General features: G+C 37.3%; 1 protein-coding gene across 3 annotated transcripts in view; it reads left to right on the forward strand.

The window, feature by feature from the left end:
* Positions 1-15,750, forward strand: part of LOC127627740 (poly [ADP-ribose] polymerase tankyrase-1-like) — a 130,967-nt gene extending 115,217 nt beyond the window's left edge. For all 3 annotated transcript variants that reach the window (XM_052104260.1, XM_052104261.1, XM_052104262.1), the window contains 10 exons: positions 1,883-2,071; positions 6,417-6,654; positions 7,064-7,146; positions 10,155-10,275; positions 10,389-10,486; positions 11,056-11,130; positions 12,811-12,916; positions 13,086-13,272; positions 13,461-13,617; positions 13,746-15,750. In XM_052104260.1, coding sequence (XP_051960220.1) covers positions 1,883-2,071; positions 6,417-6,654; positions 7,064-7,146; positions 10,155-10,275; positions 10,389-10,486; positions 11,056-11,130; positions 12,811-12,916; positions 13,086-13,272; positions 13,461-13,617; positions 13,746-13,832 — 1,341 coding nt within the window. In that variant the 3' untranslated portion in view covers positions 13,833-15,750. The remainder of the gene's footprint in view (positions 1-1,882; positions 2,072-6,416; positions 6,655-7,063; positions 7,147-10,154; positions 10,276-10,388; positions 10,487-11,055; positions 11,131-12,810; positions 12,917-13,085; positions 13,273-13,460; positions 13,618-13,745) is intronic.
* Positions 15,751-17,355: the final 1,605 nt, after the last annotated feature.

Consider the following 17,355-nt stretch of genomic DNA (forward strand, 5'->3'; position numbering starts at 1 on the left):
CTTGCCAGCAGAACCTCAGCTTATGCACTTTTAATGCATAGCTGTTGCTCATAATTCTTTCAGGTGGTTTCAGTTCCGTTTCCACTCAGAAACAACCATGATACTGACGTGATTCAACTTGCCAGTTGTAACCCAGACAAGACTTAATCTGCATGGCACAAAACGCTTCTTATGCAGGATTTTGTCTTTCTAGAAGGGAAATCAATTTAGGGTTAGTTGATTGTTGGAGGTATCTCTAGAGGCCTTCAGAGATGTGATTAGTCCATGCAGATAGAAGGGAGCAGATTGCGGTTATATAAGCATGCTGGATCAGAACTGGACCTCAAGCCATCATATTCATGATAAATTTGTGAAGATTTTGTTGGTGATTTAAAAAATATCATAATAAGTGTATTGTTAATATCACAATGATTTTAATGCACTTTTTATTTGCCAGTAAAAGAAATTGGACCATATACTTTGACTAGTTTCACAATCCTTCCATGTTGTCTCGTGATTTGAATTTTAAAAAATTTTAAAGTTGGTAAGTTAATTTCCATGAATCAGCTTAAACTAAAATTCATTCGTTAGTTGCTGATTCAGTTAATTTACGTCATCAATTAACGTTTCTGTTGCATTTTTCATATATTGAAGTGCTTTAGTAAGAATATATGTAGGTGACTATAGCGGCTTTGATAATGATTAACTACATTTCGACTGTTGTTATTTTTACAGTGAGCATTTTTTAATCTACTTTCAATCAAAGATTATTTATAATTTCTCAACAAATACAAAACTATTGAGATATATAATGAATAGCTTCCAAAGGGCTGAAAAATAATGAGATGCTATATTATCCAGCCCTATTCAGAATTGGAGGCATTGGCTAGACCTCGTCCACACTTCGATATACACAGAATTTCTGCCGCTGGTCCCAGGAGCCTATGATTGGCTGTATCGGAGGTGGCAGATGGCCTGGGCATTGTTGATTGGCAGGAGGAGGGCTGGCGGCCGGCCGATGCTGGCTGACCTTAAGTGCGCCTCCCTCTGTTCATACGTGGCCTGTTTGTGTAGAGGATGACGGTGCTCTGCAAACACAGCCAGCTGATCACAGTTCCATACAATCACTGCTGCTGACGGGAGGCCAGCGCAGCTCAGTCACGCACAAACCAAAACCAAAGTTGTTTTGTCCTTTGCTCTACAGCGCTATAGAGAATGGAACTGGAATGCCATTAAATCTCACCTGTATAAATGGGAGATTAGTCTCCCATTAGAACCATTGTTTTGTTATTCTGCTGTTTTTTCAAATAGTGATTTTTGGGTTGACCCAAAAACACTTGCACATATCTTGGCAAATAATTTTTACCCATTCAGGGTGAGATGTTGCCATCCAAACCTTAATTTGAATAAAACTAATTTAGTAATTCTATCTTCATCTATCAGTTGCGGTGGACACATGTAACACTCTCAAAATACATTTTGGAAAGATTGTGACAAAGTCAAATAAAATAAAACATTTAGTTTTGTGGCTTTAAATGCATCCTTTTTACTTTTAAGCTATCTATTGTTTAGTTAACAATTAACTTTTTGCAGAAAAACAGATCTAAAAATATTGTTTATTTTTTTCTGGGAAAATACACCAAAAGATCCATGACTTGTGCTGCACCACACAAATTGCTGTCAATACAGAAAACTGCTTGTCAAGCAAGTCTTTAATAATGAATGTATTAAAGGGTTAAACAACAATCCATCAACCTGGCAAGATACCCTTAAACCAAAGCTTTTAATAAAATAGAGCTGCTATAGAAATAACTAACCTGGTTTAATTTACTGCCGGGCCTTAAACATTGTGTGTTAAAGCAACAATAATTCCTTTAGTAATGAGCTTTTGTCTTCCTCCCAGCATGTGGATATTGCAGCCCTGCTGATCAAGTATAACACCTGTGTAAATGCCACTGATAAATGGGCCTTTACCCCCCTCCATGAGGCTGCACAGAAGGGCCGCACGCAGCTCTGTGCACTGCTGCTGGCCCACGGGGCTGACCCCACCATGAAGAACCAGGAAGGCCAGGCACCATTGGACTTGGCGACGGTAATACACACATACTTTAACACTCTCACACAGATTCACAGGATAGTTAAATCCAAAATGAAAGCTCTTTCATCATTTACTCACAATCGTATTGTTTCAAACCTTCTGAATTTCTTTCATTTCAAAGAGAGAATGTCAGCTGGGGTTGGAATGACATGACGGTGAATTTTTGGGTGAACTAACTGTTTAACTCCAGTTATATATTAGCATATCTAAATATAGACCAGTTTCAGACCTGGAACTTTTATAACCTATAAAGTGTTACGCTCTGCCGGATTGTTTGTTATGGCTTTGAGGTCTCATGGTTCAGGTGGCATAGACTATCCTTTTTTTTTTATTTTTTTATCCTCTACTCCCCAATTTGGAATGCCCAATTCCCACTACATAGTAGGTTCTTGTGGTGGTTGCCTCCGCTTCTGAGACAGTCAATCCGCGCATCTTATAACATGTCTCATTGTGCATGACACTGCGGTGACTCACAGGCACATGCTACTCTCCGCGATCCATGCACAAATTTTCCAGCACCCCATTTAGAGCGAGAGCCACTATTTGTGACCACGAGGAGGTTACCCCATGTGACTACCCTCCCTAGCAACCAGGTTATTTTGGTTGCTTAGGAGACCTCGTTGGAGTCACTCAGCACACCCTGAGTTCGAACTCTCTGCTCCGTGGGTGGTAGTCGGCGTCAATGCTCGCTGAGCTACCCAGGTCCCCAGCATAGACTATCCTGAGATATTGGGACATTTTTCTTCTAAACACATAAGCGGAGCTGTTTAAGCCTGCGTCTCCTGTGTTCAAGCATGTACAAAGTGAAAGGTAAAGCTTCTTTAACCTTTAGTTAGTGGGCTCCAGTGGCTGCACTCATGCCAGGTGCTAATGACACAGCTGTTCTCAGATTTTACAGTCCAATTCTAGACCAAGAAACCAAAATAATGCCATGTAGAACTACCATGTTATTTATCCCCTCGCCCAAGTGCACCTACGTCATAACTAATCCTAGTTGTGGCGTAAATGGGCATTTATCTACACTTTTTAATCTACTAAATGAGCATTGCAGCATTAAACTAAGGTGGAACGTAATCCCACATGTAAATTAACAGTGTTGGGTAAATGACTCAAAATAAGTAATCCACAAAAATTAGTAATTACTTTTGAGAATTGAGAATATGAATTAATTATTATTTTAAATGAATTATACAGTGCATATTATTTAGCACAAGTAATGTACTTTAGTTATTTAATTGAAAGTCAGTTACTTTAATCTGATTACAAGAATTTGAAATGTAATGTTACATTACATTTTTGACAAAATCAGTTAGATTATAGGTACAAATTATTTTTTAATCGGATATACCCAACACTGAAACTAAATAATTAAGGAAACCTGGAGTATCAGTTGAAATAAAAATGCAAACTGATTAAATGACATAAATGAGCTCATGTTTTGCGCAACAGAATTAAATCCTTTAGACATATATGATGTTGACATTTAAACTCATTTACATAAACGAGAACACCATGTAAAAATTAAAAGACTTCTTAGCAGCTCTTCAGCCTGAAACTGATTTAAACTGTGCACTTTCCTGTGTGCATCGCGTGATGTCACTGACATGCACAGTTACAAAATATACAACACATAAAATATATTGGATATTCAATTGAATAAATGTTAATATTTATTTATTGACCCTTATTAATGTTAAATACAGGACCTGAATATTATATACATATTTAAAGGCCCACTATTTATTATGTTATTTTTTTTACATATACATTTTCAATTGAAATGCAATCTATAAATGTTTTACAGCTAAGAGAGCTAAAAAAAAAAAAAAGGTTTGAACATCAACCATGACAAGATAAAACTGAAATGCACAGCTTTTCAACACTTCTGTTTACAAATGTAAAGGCTGCAAATGTCAAATTATGGGACTAAACATTGCTTTACGGAGAGCTTACGACCTTCTAGCTAAGTCTCAAGAACAGGTGGTGCAACCAACTTAAGCACTGACTTGGTTACAAACTAACTAGTAGTTACTAAGCCCTTATGTTGAACTTTATGCCCAAACTTAAGTGAGACCATCCGCACAGCTGGTGCAACCCTACCCTGGTATTCTAACATGAATCATTGACTCTAGCTGTGTCCCAGATCAGTCCCTTGTTCATTCATTCACTATGTCCAATATAGTGGATGTCAGTGAGTGCACTATGTCAGGCAAGGAGTGAAAGAAATGAGTGTGTGATTTCAGATGCTGATTTGTACACGAAGCGTCAGAGAGAGAGCACTGCTGGTGTCACTTATGTACTTTTATCTTATATGTAGGATAATAATAATCATAATAACCACAATAACAATACTTGTTTTTTGTATAAAATGATTAAAAAAACTAAAACTAAAAACTACCAAAAACAATAAAAACACATGAACAAACATAATTGTATTTATTTATTATTTTTTAGCAACCTTACACTCTCCCCTCCAAACTAGGCAGCATTTCTGAGCGCCAACAGAGAGGTGGCATGTGCGCTTAGTGCCTTCATGCGACTATAATACAGTACTAAAGCTAATAATAACAACATCCATTGATTATTAGATGAAAATTATTAGATTATGTGATAACCAAATATATTGAATAATTTCCAGTGTGCGCTATCTTCTGAGTTGACAATAATATCACCTGAGGAAAGATTAGCATCGCTTAGCATCAATGGCAAAAATAAATAACCATATCAAATATATTTTCATCTGTATAAATAAATCAAATTGTTCAAAGTATCTGTGTGATTTTGGATCTCTATATTTTATAATTTTTAATCAAGTATTGATATGTCAAAAAGTAAATTACTATAGCCAGCGTGAAATAAAACATTGTAGGAATTAATGAAGCGGTAAACTGCCGTCTTTCATGCTTTCTCGCTCACCTTCTTGCGCTCTCCCTGCACGTCAGTCGTCCCTGCAGCAAGATAGCATTGCCAAGTGTACATCGCCTGTCGAAATCAGTTCGTTGTGGGTAAGAATGAGTGAACAAATTTAGGAAGCAAATTGGGACACCACAACAAAATGGCTGTCACACAAAATAGTGCACTATAAAGTATAGTGGATAGGTGGAGATTTTGGGCACAGCTTCTGTTTACACCTCATATGAACATTTGTCTCTGGTGATCTGATCACAAGTGGAAAGTGCAAAATACAGGTGTATACGTAGTCAAAAATGTTGTGTTATCCGATCACTCAAACCTAATTAAGAGGTTGCCAGAAACACATGTGACCAAATCATATTAGTAGTGCACATGTGAATGAATCCTAATGCATTCTAGATAACAATGAAGGACAGCCTACTCACCTGTCAGTTATTGTCTATCTGTCTATCAATTAAACATATCTGTCTGTCATTGTGCTACAACAGGGTCTTTACTGCCAGTTATGTGCAGCTTTTAAAAAAAAAAAACACCATCGGAAAATAAATGAAAAAGCCCACATAGTCATGCATAAGACAAAATGTCTTCAGTTTGCCTGAAATCAACATGCAGTGACACAGCTTATCCAAAGTTAATTTAATACAGTTTCATTTATTTTATTTTTTTATTGCTATATGAAAATGCTGTCTCCTCACTGATGGTAGTGAGCAATGTTTTTAGTCTTGAAATCAAGTGGTTACAGAAAACGCATCTTAAGAAGCATGTTACTACCAAGTTTAAAAGGGTTTTTGCCTGACTACTTGTGAGTGAATCACCCAACATTTATGTTAATACCAGGTGTAAACAGCATTAGATTATATAATTAGTTTTATTTAGCATAGTGCGGTAATTTTTAACTAATTAATCACAGTTTTATCACAACATTAAAATATAATCATAAATATATTTAATATATAAAGAACATGCAAGAATAATAATTTTTAAATTATTTAAAAATGTACATTAAAATGTTCAGTTTTTTGGCAAATATAGTTAAATTAGGCAACTTTTTACAGGTATAAATCTTTAATACAACTATATGTATACATGCCTTAAAATCAGTGGACATGCTGTATTTAAAAGTTGGGAAATATCTGCCATTTTCTGTGGCCTTTAATAATAGGATCAAATGGTCTGATTCAATTCATATCAAGCTTTTTTGGCAAAAGAAACTTAAGTGTACATTGCCAATGCATTATTAGACACTATACACAGATGAAATCCAAATTCAATACATACGTTTAATTTGCTGAAGTTTACAATCTCAAAACTATAATTTTTTTCTGGCTGCTGTTTAGTGTTAATGTCCCAGCCTTCCCAGACACAGATTTCTCATATAAACTAGTGTTTTTTTCTTGATGCACTTCTTGATTCCTTCAATCTCCAGGCTGATGATATCCGGGCACTGCTGATTGATGCCATGCCCCCTGAAGCCCTTCCTAGTTGTTTCAAACCCCAGGCTACAGTGGTCAGTGCCTCTGTCATCTCCCCAGCATCCACACCCTCCTGCCTGTCTGCTGCCAGCAGCATAGACAATCTAGCCGGACCCCTAGCAGATCTGGCTGTGTCTGGGGCCTCGGGCCCGGCTGATGGGGCCACTGGATCAGAGAGGAAGGAGGGAGAAAGTGAGTAGTTCCAAAGCACTTAACTTCAAATCCATTTACAGTGATACAATTTCTTGCAAATAAGATATTTGTTGTAGAATTTTCAGTTAAGCATGTTAATTTGGTATGATTATAATTTGTATAAAAAATTTAATAATAATGCAAAACCTGACCCATACAAAAATTATTTGCATCAGAAAGGTCACAGAATAGATGGCTGTGGACTGTAGATGTCATAGGCTTAATTTTAACCATGTAAAAAAACAACTATGTTTTGACTTCTTAAGCCACATTTTGTAGTCTATTCAACACTTTACTAGTCTTATTTGATTAATCAGCATATTGTAATATTTTTTTTTTTTGTTGATTTACAGCCCTGATTTGTAAAGATAATGTTAATAGAGTTAACATGAGAATTTTTTCTCTCTAGTCGTAATTCTGGATATGAACATAAGTCAGTTTCTGAAGAGTTTGGGTTTGGAGCATTTGCGGGACATTTTTGAGAGGGAACAGGTAAGACCAATTCCTATTATTAAACTAACCACTGAATCACATTGCTGGTCACACAGTTCCTCTCCACACATCAAATTACCTTCTGTCCTTCAAAAAAAAAAAAAGCTATGCCATAATTTCCTGGAGAAAAATCCAGGTCCTTCTCTTAAAGAGTTGTGCAGACACGATGACATCTATGACCTCAATATCATTTTCTTTCAGTGTACATTCTCAGCATCTTGGCTTCATATTTTCCATTCAACTCCTCCCACAGCTGAACCCTGTGTGATTATTAGCATCTCTCAATTTTTATGGGTGAGAGAGGTGATGGGGCTGACCTTTGTACCCCTTCTTGTGATTAATACAGTCCTGCCATTCTCTCTCACACTGCGCTAAATGCTCAGTTGTTTCTTCAGCTCCTCGGCTCCGACTCACTGAGGCCGAGCTGTGTGACCTGATTGCCAATCTGTGCCAGACCAGTCGCTAATTTGCATATAGATGAATGTAAATGCTCTCGATGTCCACCAGCTGGGAAGAGCACTAGATGTGGAGAACTGAAATCAGCTTTGATTGTGGCTTTAGTAAGAGGCATTCATCTGTCTTACAGTGACTCACTTGCTCTCCCTCCTTTTTTTTTCTTGCTTGCTGTACCTGAGGGAGATGGAGCATAAGGAGGCAACAATAAATTGACGTTTTTCAGAGACAGAGTGAAAATGAGATTGAGGGCACTGCTCACAGATCTCTCATACACAGTTCGCTGTCGTCATTAGACCCGTCTGATTTAAGCCGCTGCACTGTTTTGAGCTGTTTTCTCAGTTTACAAGTGCTGTCTAAAGGCTGATATGACATATTTGTTTCTTTGAGGTCTGTAGTTCATTTGCTGCATCTTCACTTCCCTTTGAACTTTGCCATAAACGGCAAACTTTGCAACAATGTTGTATTATGTCTGCTGCATCTTCACATCCCTTTGATCTTTCCCGTAAATGACTAACTTTGCAATAATGTTGTAGCATGTCTGTTGCATCTTCACTGTATTATGTCTGCTGCATCTTCACATCCCTTTGATCTTTCCCGTAAATCACTAACTTTGCAATAATGTTGTAGCATGTCTGTTGCATCTTCACTTCGCTTTGAACTTTGCCATAAATTGCAAAATTTGCAACAGTGTTGTAGTACATTTGCTGAATCGCCACTTCCTTTTGAACTTCGCAGTGAATGGCAAAATTTGCAACAATATTTTATTATATTTGCTTCATCTCCACTTCCCTTTGAACTTTGTCATAAATGGCAAACTTTGCAACAGTGTTGTACTAAATTTGCTGCATATCTACTTCCTTCTGAACTTTGCCGTAAATGGCAAAATTTGCATCAGTTTTGTAGTACATTTGCTGCATTTCCACTTCCCTTTGAACTTTGCCGTAAATGCCAAAATTTGCAACAATGTTATAGTACATTGGCTACATCTCCACATCCTTTTGAACTTTGCCGTAAATTGCAAACTTTGCAACAATGTTGTGGTACATTTGGTGCATCTCCACTTCCCTTTGAACTTTGCCATAATGGCAAATTTTGCAACAATGTTGTTGTACACTTGCTACATCTCCACTTCCCTTTGAACTTTGCCCTAAACGGCAAACTTTGCAACAATGTTGTATTATGTCTGCTGCATCTTCACATCCCTTTGATCTTTCCCGTAAATGACTAACTTTGCAATAATGTTGTAGCATGTCTGTTGCATCTTCACTTCGCTTTGAACTTTGCCATAAATTGCAAAATTTGCAACAGTGTTGTAGTACATTTGCTGAATCGCCACTTCCTTTTGAACTTCGCAGTGAATGGCAAAATTTGCAACAATATTTTATTATATTTGCTTCATCTCCACTTCCCTTTGAACTTTGTCATAAATGGCAAACTTTGCAACAGTGTTGTAGTAAATTTGCTGCATATCTACTTCCTTCTGAACTTTGCCGTAAATGGCAAAATTTGCATCAGTTTTGTAGTACATTTGCTGCATTTCCACTTCCCTTTGAACTTTGCCGTAAATTCCAAAATTTGCAACAATGTTATAGTACATTGGCTACATCTCCACATCCTTTTGAACTTTGCCATAAATTGCAAACTTTGCAACAATGTTGTGGTACAGTTGGTGCATCTCCACTTCCCTTTGAACTTTGCCATAATGGCAAATTTTGCAACAATGTTGTAGTACACTTGCTACATCTCCACTTCCCTTTGAACTTTGCCCTAAATGGCAAACTTTGCAACAATGTTGTATTATGTCTACTGCATCTCCACTTCCCTTTTAACACTGCCGTAAATGGCAAACTTTGCAACAATGTTTTAGTATGTCTGCTGCATCTTCACTTTCCTTTGCCGTGAATGGAAAATGTACAGAGAGTAGAGTGCTTCCAGAGAGAGATAGAGCGAGAGCGCAGTTGGCAGCTCCTGGGCTTATGGTCATTGACGGGCCTACCACAGACATGATGGATCATGGGCCATTGAAATTCTAGTATGAGAGTTTGAGATTATATCCTGACAGAGGTTGAAGAAGAGTCAAATGTAATGCTAAGGTGTAATTCTCTCAGGAGCTGAGCCTCTCTCTGTGGCACATGATGGCTCAAACGTTTCCCTGCCTCACAGTCTAGCATACGCAAACCGCCATCTGCATGTTTGCTTTTGTGTACATGTACCGTGTAGGAGGCATATTGAGAATGGCACAGCAATTATCATCCCGTTTGTTATGAGTCACACAGCATAATATCTACTCAAGCCTCCTGCAGTTCACAGAGTTTATCTTCACTAGGAGGACGTTCCACATATCAAAAAGCTAAGAAAATAAATTTTCGCTGTCCGCTGCTTTTGACACAGAATAGAGTCTAAATCAACCCTGAAGTAAATCATTTAATGTCAATTTTCATTTCATTTATTGGGTGCATTTGTTGGGATTGTTATCAGCTTTTTCTGATAGTTTTTTCCTGTAGTCTACAGTGGATTCCTTAAATCTGATTGTTGTTTACCTGTTGTATAAGATTTCGTTGGATGTGCTGGCTGATATGGGGCATGAGGAGCTTAAGGAAATTGGGATCAACGCATATGGGCACAGACACAAACTTATCAAAGGCATTGAAAGACTACTGGGTGGTCAACAAGGTCAGTCCAAAAGCATTCAAAGTATTCTTTCTCAAACACTATATTCATGGTTACATGAACCACAGCACATTGAAATACCCTTTAGTTTAATTTGTTCATGTGTTACCACACAGGTGCCAACCCGTACTTGACATTCCACTGTGCAACTCAGGGCACGGTGCTGATCGATCTAGCCCCTGATGATAAGGAGTTTCAGTCAGTAGAGGAGGAGGTGAGGGCTTTGAAGCCAAAATCATCACTTCTTTACCAGAACTAGGGTGTATTTCCTTTCAGAGCATGTGGAAACTAAAAAAAAAAAAAAAGGTGGTGAGAGGTGATTCCATACAAAAGGGGCAAGGGCCCCAAATTATTATGTAAGGGGATCCCTTCCAATTTTAATGCGTTAAAAAAAATATCAAGTGTCATACTTTAAAGACAGTATGTGGTTTGCAAAATGTCATTGCACTAAAGCCAGAAGAAATTCTCTGAATTTTATCTTGAAAATATTTTCCTTGTTTTAAGTCGACCATTTATCTTTGTTCTGCGCTCTATTATAGTAATGCCACATATATAAACCTCAATAGAAACACTATCGGTTCAATTGAAATGTATTTGTAGACCGTTATAATGTCAAATGTGGTAAATATTTAATGTATATATTTTTATGCTTTTACAATACCTTGGACCCTCTAACACCCCCTTTCGGCCACCAAGGTATCCCTGGACCAGTTTGAAAACCCTATAGAAAACCACTTGTGACTCAAAAATATGTAACATATATGCTGTGTTATTGTTTTACAGCTGCAAAGCACGATCAGAGAGCATAGGGATGGTGGCAATGCAGGAGGCGTTTTCAGCAGGTACAACATCTTGAAGGTAAGTTCAGCTGCTGTAAGCATTTATTTAATGGCATTCATAAAATGCATAAAATGTTCCCACTATCTGACAGATATCACTGAAATATATGTTCTGAAAAATCACACCTGTCTCTGTGAAAGCTTTAGGCTCTATAAATGGCATAAAAATGGCAAATCCTACATTAGCCAATCAGAAAACTAGCCAATCCAAAACACGCACCATCTGTGTAATATTTTGTGCAATCAAGTCAAGGAGATCTATTCTACCTGGAGAGATCTATCTATTAGCATTTCCATTCATCTTAATGGCAGTTGTAATTTGAAATCTGCCATACCAAGAAGTATGTGATTTGAAATCTGCCATATTTGCTCATGGACTCAGGGGATTTTATTAGTTTTTTTAAACAAATAACCTGAGAAGTAAATGGCATGTGACTAATCACTCTGGAACCACAGGGAAATTGTGTCATGACAACGCTGATTTGCTGACGATGCCACAAGAACGTGCATAGTCCCACAGCCTTTACTAGCGACTAGTCTGTGGAGTCCATGAGCAAAGATGGCAGATTCAAACCTTAGTAAATAATACAGGAAAATGAAAACTATGTTAATATATAGTAATACCATGGTTACAAAAAGGATACAGTATACTAAATCCTTGGTTTCTGCAAAAACAAAATATATATATATAATATATATTAGCCTACAACAGTCATGGTAACTACAATATTACTATAGTAAAACTATGATTTCTTCCAAAAACTATGGTTACTACAGTCTAAAATATTACTGTAGTAAAACCATAGTTAAACTATGATATTTGTATAGAAGAATCATAATAACCAAAAAATTCAGATTTTTGTTTCCAGAGGGTTTTTTTTCTTGTAGTATCACTATGGTTTCGCTACATATATCAAGGTTAGAATATGGTTATTGTAGTAAAACTGTGGTAAATTTATTGCGAGGTGATGCAAAACTATTGCGAGAGCTAGCAATACTTACTGCGATCATGTAAATCTATTTCAGAAAAAAATTACAAATCCCGCCCTGTTTATACAATGAAATATTGGCAATGCATATGTTGCTTGCAAAAATTATTATTTTGTCAGAATACATGGCTCCTTTAAATGCCCTTGAACATCTAAAAATCATTCTCTCAGTATTTACTCACCCTCATACCATCTCAAACTTGTATGACTTTTATTTTTCTTTGTAACAAAGATATTTTGGTGGAGATATGATGTGAATATCTATACATGCAAGTCAATGTGGTCAAACACTTAAGTTCCAAAAAGGACATAAAGGCATCATAAAGGTGATCCATACGACTCATCGTTTAATCTGTGTCTTCTGAAGTGACCTGATCTAAATGTAACTTCTTTTTCACTATAACTCTAGACATCTGCAGTCTGCTAGGTGCAATCATGATTTCAAGCTCGATTACACTTTCTTGAACTTGACGCATGCGCAGAGCACTGTACTTGGAGGTGTTGGATATATTTACATCATATCTCCATCAGAATATCTTTGTTTGGGTTGGTTCGGGTTTATTGACACGAGGGTTGGGTTTTGGAGAGAACACAATTGGTTAAGGGGATGGGGGTGTAATTTAAAAACAGATTTAAAGGTTCAAAACTTTTTGACTAGTTTGTCAATTGCATGGGCCTCCATATTAAAACTTTGTTTAATGATGGTGCAGATTCAGAAGGTGGTGAACAAGAAGCTGAGGGAAAGATATGCACACCGGCAGAAGGAGATTGCAGACGAGAACCACAATCATCACAACGAGCGCATGCTCTTTCACGGTACTGCTCTAGGGCCCGGCCAAAACTAACTGTAGCAAGATGAATGACCTGTCAAAAGTGCTATTTGGGAAAGTTCAAGCTACAAAAGAAGCTTTCCCAGTTGATCTTTCAAGCATTCTACGAGTTATTTTACATAGATCATTCTTTTTCTTTTTCTTCTCATCTGCAGGGTCACCATTCATCAATGCCATTATCCATAAAGGGTTTGATGAGAGACACGCCTACATTGGGGGCATGTTTGGAGCTGGGATCTACTTTGCAGAGAACTCCTCTAAAAGCAACCAGTATGTCTATGGAATTGGTGGTGGAACTGGCTGCCCCACACATAAAGACCGGTCCTGTTATATTTGTCATAGGTAAGTTTTTCATCCAAGACCAATATCTGATTCTTTCCATTTAGTAGTCACAGAACAGATCCCAGATAAGCTTTGATTTGATGTGCTTTAGAAGTAGTTGCTTATGGATGAGATACAAGTGTACTGATCTTAAATGACCAGCTGATGGTGCTGTTTACCTCATAGTGTTTTTTTAACTCTCTTTGCAGACAGATGCTGTTCTGTAGGGTCACTCTTGGTAAATCCTTCTTACAATTCAGTGCCATGAAAATGGCTCATGCTCCTCCAGGGCATCATTCCATCATTGGTCGTCCCAGCGTCAATGGGTTAGCCTACGCCGAATATGTCATCTATCGAGGGGAACAGGTGAGTGAGCTGAAAGATATTTGGTTAGTTGATGCATAACAAGTCCATAGATGTTTTTATAAATAAAGATTTCAGGTTAAAATGTATTAACATATATATTAACATTTGCAACCTTGTGTGTTTTGCAGGCCTACCCAGAGTACCTCATCACATATCAGATCATAAAGCCAGATAGCACACCTCCATCCCCAAAAGCAGCAGAGCAGAAATCCTAGTTCACATGGGACCAAGATCAGCAGGCTCAGACTGTTACCCAAACATTTCATACACACTCTCACACACACTTCAAACTTCCACAGACGACAACTCACGTCCTCTGCCCAAACAGTACAATAGGAATTCATTCATTTACCCATAAACCTCTGTACTGCCTCCTTTATTTTGCAGTTATTTGCCATTTCTGTCCCCATGAGTGTTTACAAGAAAGAGTTGCCTTGGCTGGCTGAATCCTGGCTCTTTTAGGTCAGGATAAAGGTCATACACTGTTTCAGGGCTAAATGAAAGGACTTGAAAGAGCGAATGACTGTAAAATGACGCTCTGTGAAAGACAACAAGTGACCTCTTCCCCATCATTAAACTCAATTTAACACTGTTTTAACTCAAGCATTACACTTTATTAAGCTTTTCTTTCTTTGAAGCAGTTTTATTATTACTGTGATTTACATATATTAGTTTTTTGTTTTCCTCCATATAATTCACATTAAGAAAATGGTCCGTGTCCCTGTTACACTTCAAAGAGACCTGATATTTCAGTGATCCCTTCTCCCTTGAAGTTCATTGAAGTGAGGACTCTGAAACTTATTGTGTTGCGGTTTTATTTTTTTCTTCTTTATGTATTGTATTAAAAAAAGCCTTAGAGGGTTTATAAAAGTAAAAAGAATGTTGATGCAGAGACCAGAACAATTCAGAAGGCCTTTAACAGCAAAACAGAAAAATAAACTTATAGTTTTTTTATGTACTTTGTACTCATTCCCCACCACCCATTTTTTGCACAGGAATTCTGCTCAGAATGTTTCATTCCATTACCATCAGAAAACACGTAAATTTGCACTTTGAAGCAGGACTTAAGTTATTCTGAATAATTTTAAAATGACACAGGAACAGAAAGTCCAGTAATGTACAGGTTGTGTAATGGACAATGCCTTTGTATAGCTTTTAATGTTGTTTACTGATACAGAGTGGGTTTAATTAGTACTGTAAAAGCAGTGGGAATTCTTTCTTTCAGATATTTCCTTCTGTATTTTCAGATGATCGTTGATTAAGTGACTCCGCTTTGGAAGTCACTCATTTGGTTTCACTTTGTTTTAGATCACGACAACAGAAATTCCTTAATCTTGTTCATTCCAATACTGTTTCTCTAGTGCAAGAGAAACGCCTCTTTTCTGAGGATGTCAGTAACGTTTTTTCAGTTACACACTACTGATATATCAGCAGCTTGGATGGCACACTCACATTCATGTTACAGAATAAAATGAAGGATGCAGTCTTGTATATGGACATGGCTCTACCTCTTGAAGTCTGTTCGCAAATTCACAACACGCATGTCCGTTTTGGTTGCTTTGCTCAGGTGGAGGTGATCTGCCTTACTCCAGGGCTCTCTGTGTTCAAACCAGAGAGAAAGAGAGATCAGAATTGTTTTTCTCCCCTCTTAAAGTCAATAAGTGGGAGAGAAACATTCCATTATAATCTCAAGTCTATGATCTGTGTTTTTATTGTATTTCTGTTTTCCTGTGAACCATAAGCAATCTGCGGACTAATCAAACACTCTTCGGTTGTGTAAAATGGTCTTAATAAAGTACATGTCATAAATACCATCTACTCTCTTTTTTGTATTTGCTGATCCCTTGTTTAATTATGGTTGCATCCTTTTCACTTTGTGGTGGAACAATCAATGATCAGGGAAGCTGGTGCTATTTTTAGTGTAATTTTCATCAAAATACTTGAGATATCAGGGGGAAGGGTTGCTTGTGACCCCCCCAACACTACACATTTTGGATGTCTCCCTTATCTGATGCAGCCATTTCAGGTCTCAAAGCAGTCTACTAAAGTGTGAGGTAGGGTTGCCACCTTGGCCCTATTCAATGCCTGGACACCTGATCAGTGACAGAAAAACGTTTAGTTGGCCATCATACAAGAAATACAAATTATTTGTTTGTTTACTCTTTTATATGGAATATAATGCATATAATTCAAACATTTTTAAGATACGCATTTCTATTTAATAAAAATGCAATTTAAATGGATTGTGTAAATTTTTTTTACACAATTAAATAAAACTTAATATTTGTATTTTTGTTAAGGATTACTATTTATTTTGCTGGCCCCAAGTAGTTTTCTTGTGTTTATGGATCATACTGAATATTTTATTGATTTAAAATGAATATGTATGTATAACATTATATATAAAGTAATAAAATGTCCTGCTGCAAGAGTATGTTCTGCATTTGATGAACGCACTTTTTGATTTTATTAAACAATTAGACATACAATTTATGTCTAATTAAATTACCACGCTGTTTTCCACTGTGGATAGTACCTGGGTACCTGATACTTTTTTTTTTTTTTAGTACCACCTCGGTCGAGGTTCCAAGCGAGCGGAGCCGAAATTATATGTGACGTCAATCCTGCAGATCACTGACTAACAGCGTCACTGGATTTCCGTGCGTCAATAAACGAGGTGCAGACGGTCCACTCTTTTGCGATGAGCGAAACGAAAAAGTCTCTCAGGAAGTGTCTCCGCTCTTGGCCGCACACGCCTACCAGTGTAGGAAAAAGTAAAAAAAAAAAAAATAATTATTAAGAATTACCACATAATTGTCAAGGAAAATTGGAAGTGGTTCGACCAAATATCTAAACGCTATCTAAACCGGCGAGCAATGGGAGGGAGAGTGCCCTGGACTCAGTCACGATGGAGGATGGTACGTTTTCTTATGTTAACTCTATACTGTGCTTGGAAGCTTCACTTTATTTAGTTGATCAGCTACTGGAAGCTTGCTTCTAAAACAACCAGGCCAATTTAACTGTTAAACTTATGTAAAATCACCATGCAACAACTGCTTTATGCAGCACAATGAGCTAGTTGCTAACAGCTAGCGGTTGTGATATTGTTTTGGTCAGTTTGTCTTGTGTTTAAGATGATGTCATGGCAGTAGAGGCAGTGCAACTATGACGATCAGCCTATAATCCCACCCACGTTGAGGTGGCACTAAACTGCAGTGGAAATGCAAGCTCAGAAAGTAAAGCGAGTAGAGTTGAGGCAAGTTCAACCATAACGTGCAGTGGAAAAGTGCCATAAGCCATCGTTTGCAAGTCACCTACCTGTCGCAAAATTGCCCATGTCTTGTTTTATAAAACATACATTTTATCGTAATAAGTTTTACACACAAGCCTAGTTTCCATCCACTTTTTGCACTGTTTTGTTATCTACAAAGTGTAAATGCGTAAACAAAATACATAAAAAAAATGTCCAACCATCTGCCTATCTCAATTCAAATGATCTTTTATCGATACAAATGTTGTGCATGATGATGTCATGCCTAAAAATACACTTTGTTTCATATGTTTTGGATTATCGTAAAATAAATCTGCCCTTCATCCGTTTCCATACAGAAATGTGTGCATATCACAAATTGTGTACCTTTCGCCACACAGATGTCCCTATATTTGTTTCCCTCCGAAGTTTTGGTAAAATGTGGAGAGTATTGAGACAATTCAGTGAAATTAGACAACTTATGGTCA

The sequence above is a fragment of the Xyrauchen texanus genome, chromosome 34 (assembly GCF_025860055.1).
Source record: "Xyrauchen texanus isolate HMW12.3.18 chromosome 34, RBS_HiC_50CHRs, whole genome shotgun sequence".
Lineage (NCBI taxonomy): Eukaryota > Metazoa > Chordata > Actinopteri > Cypriniformes > Catostomidae > Xyrauchen > Xyrauchen texanus.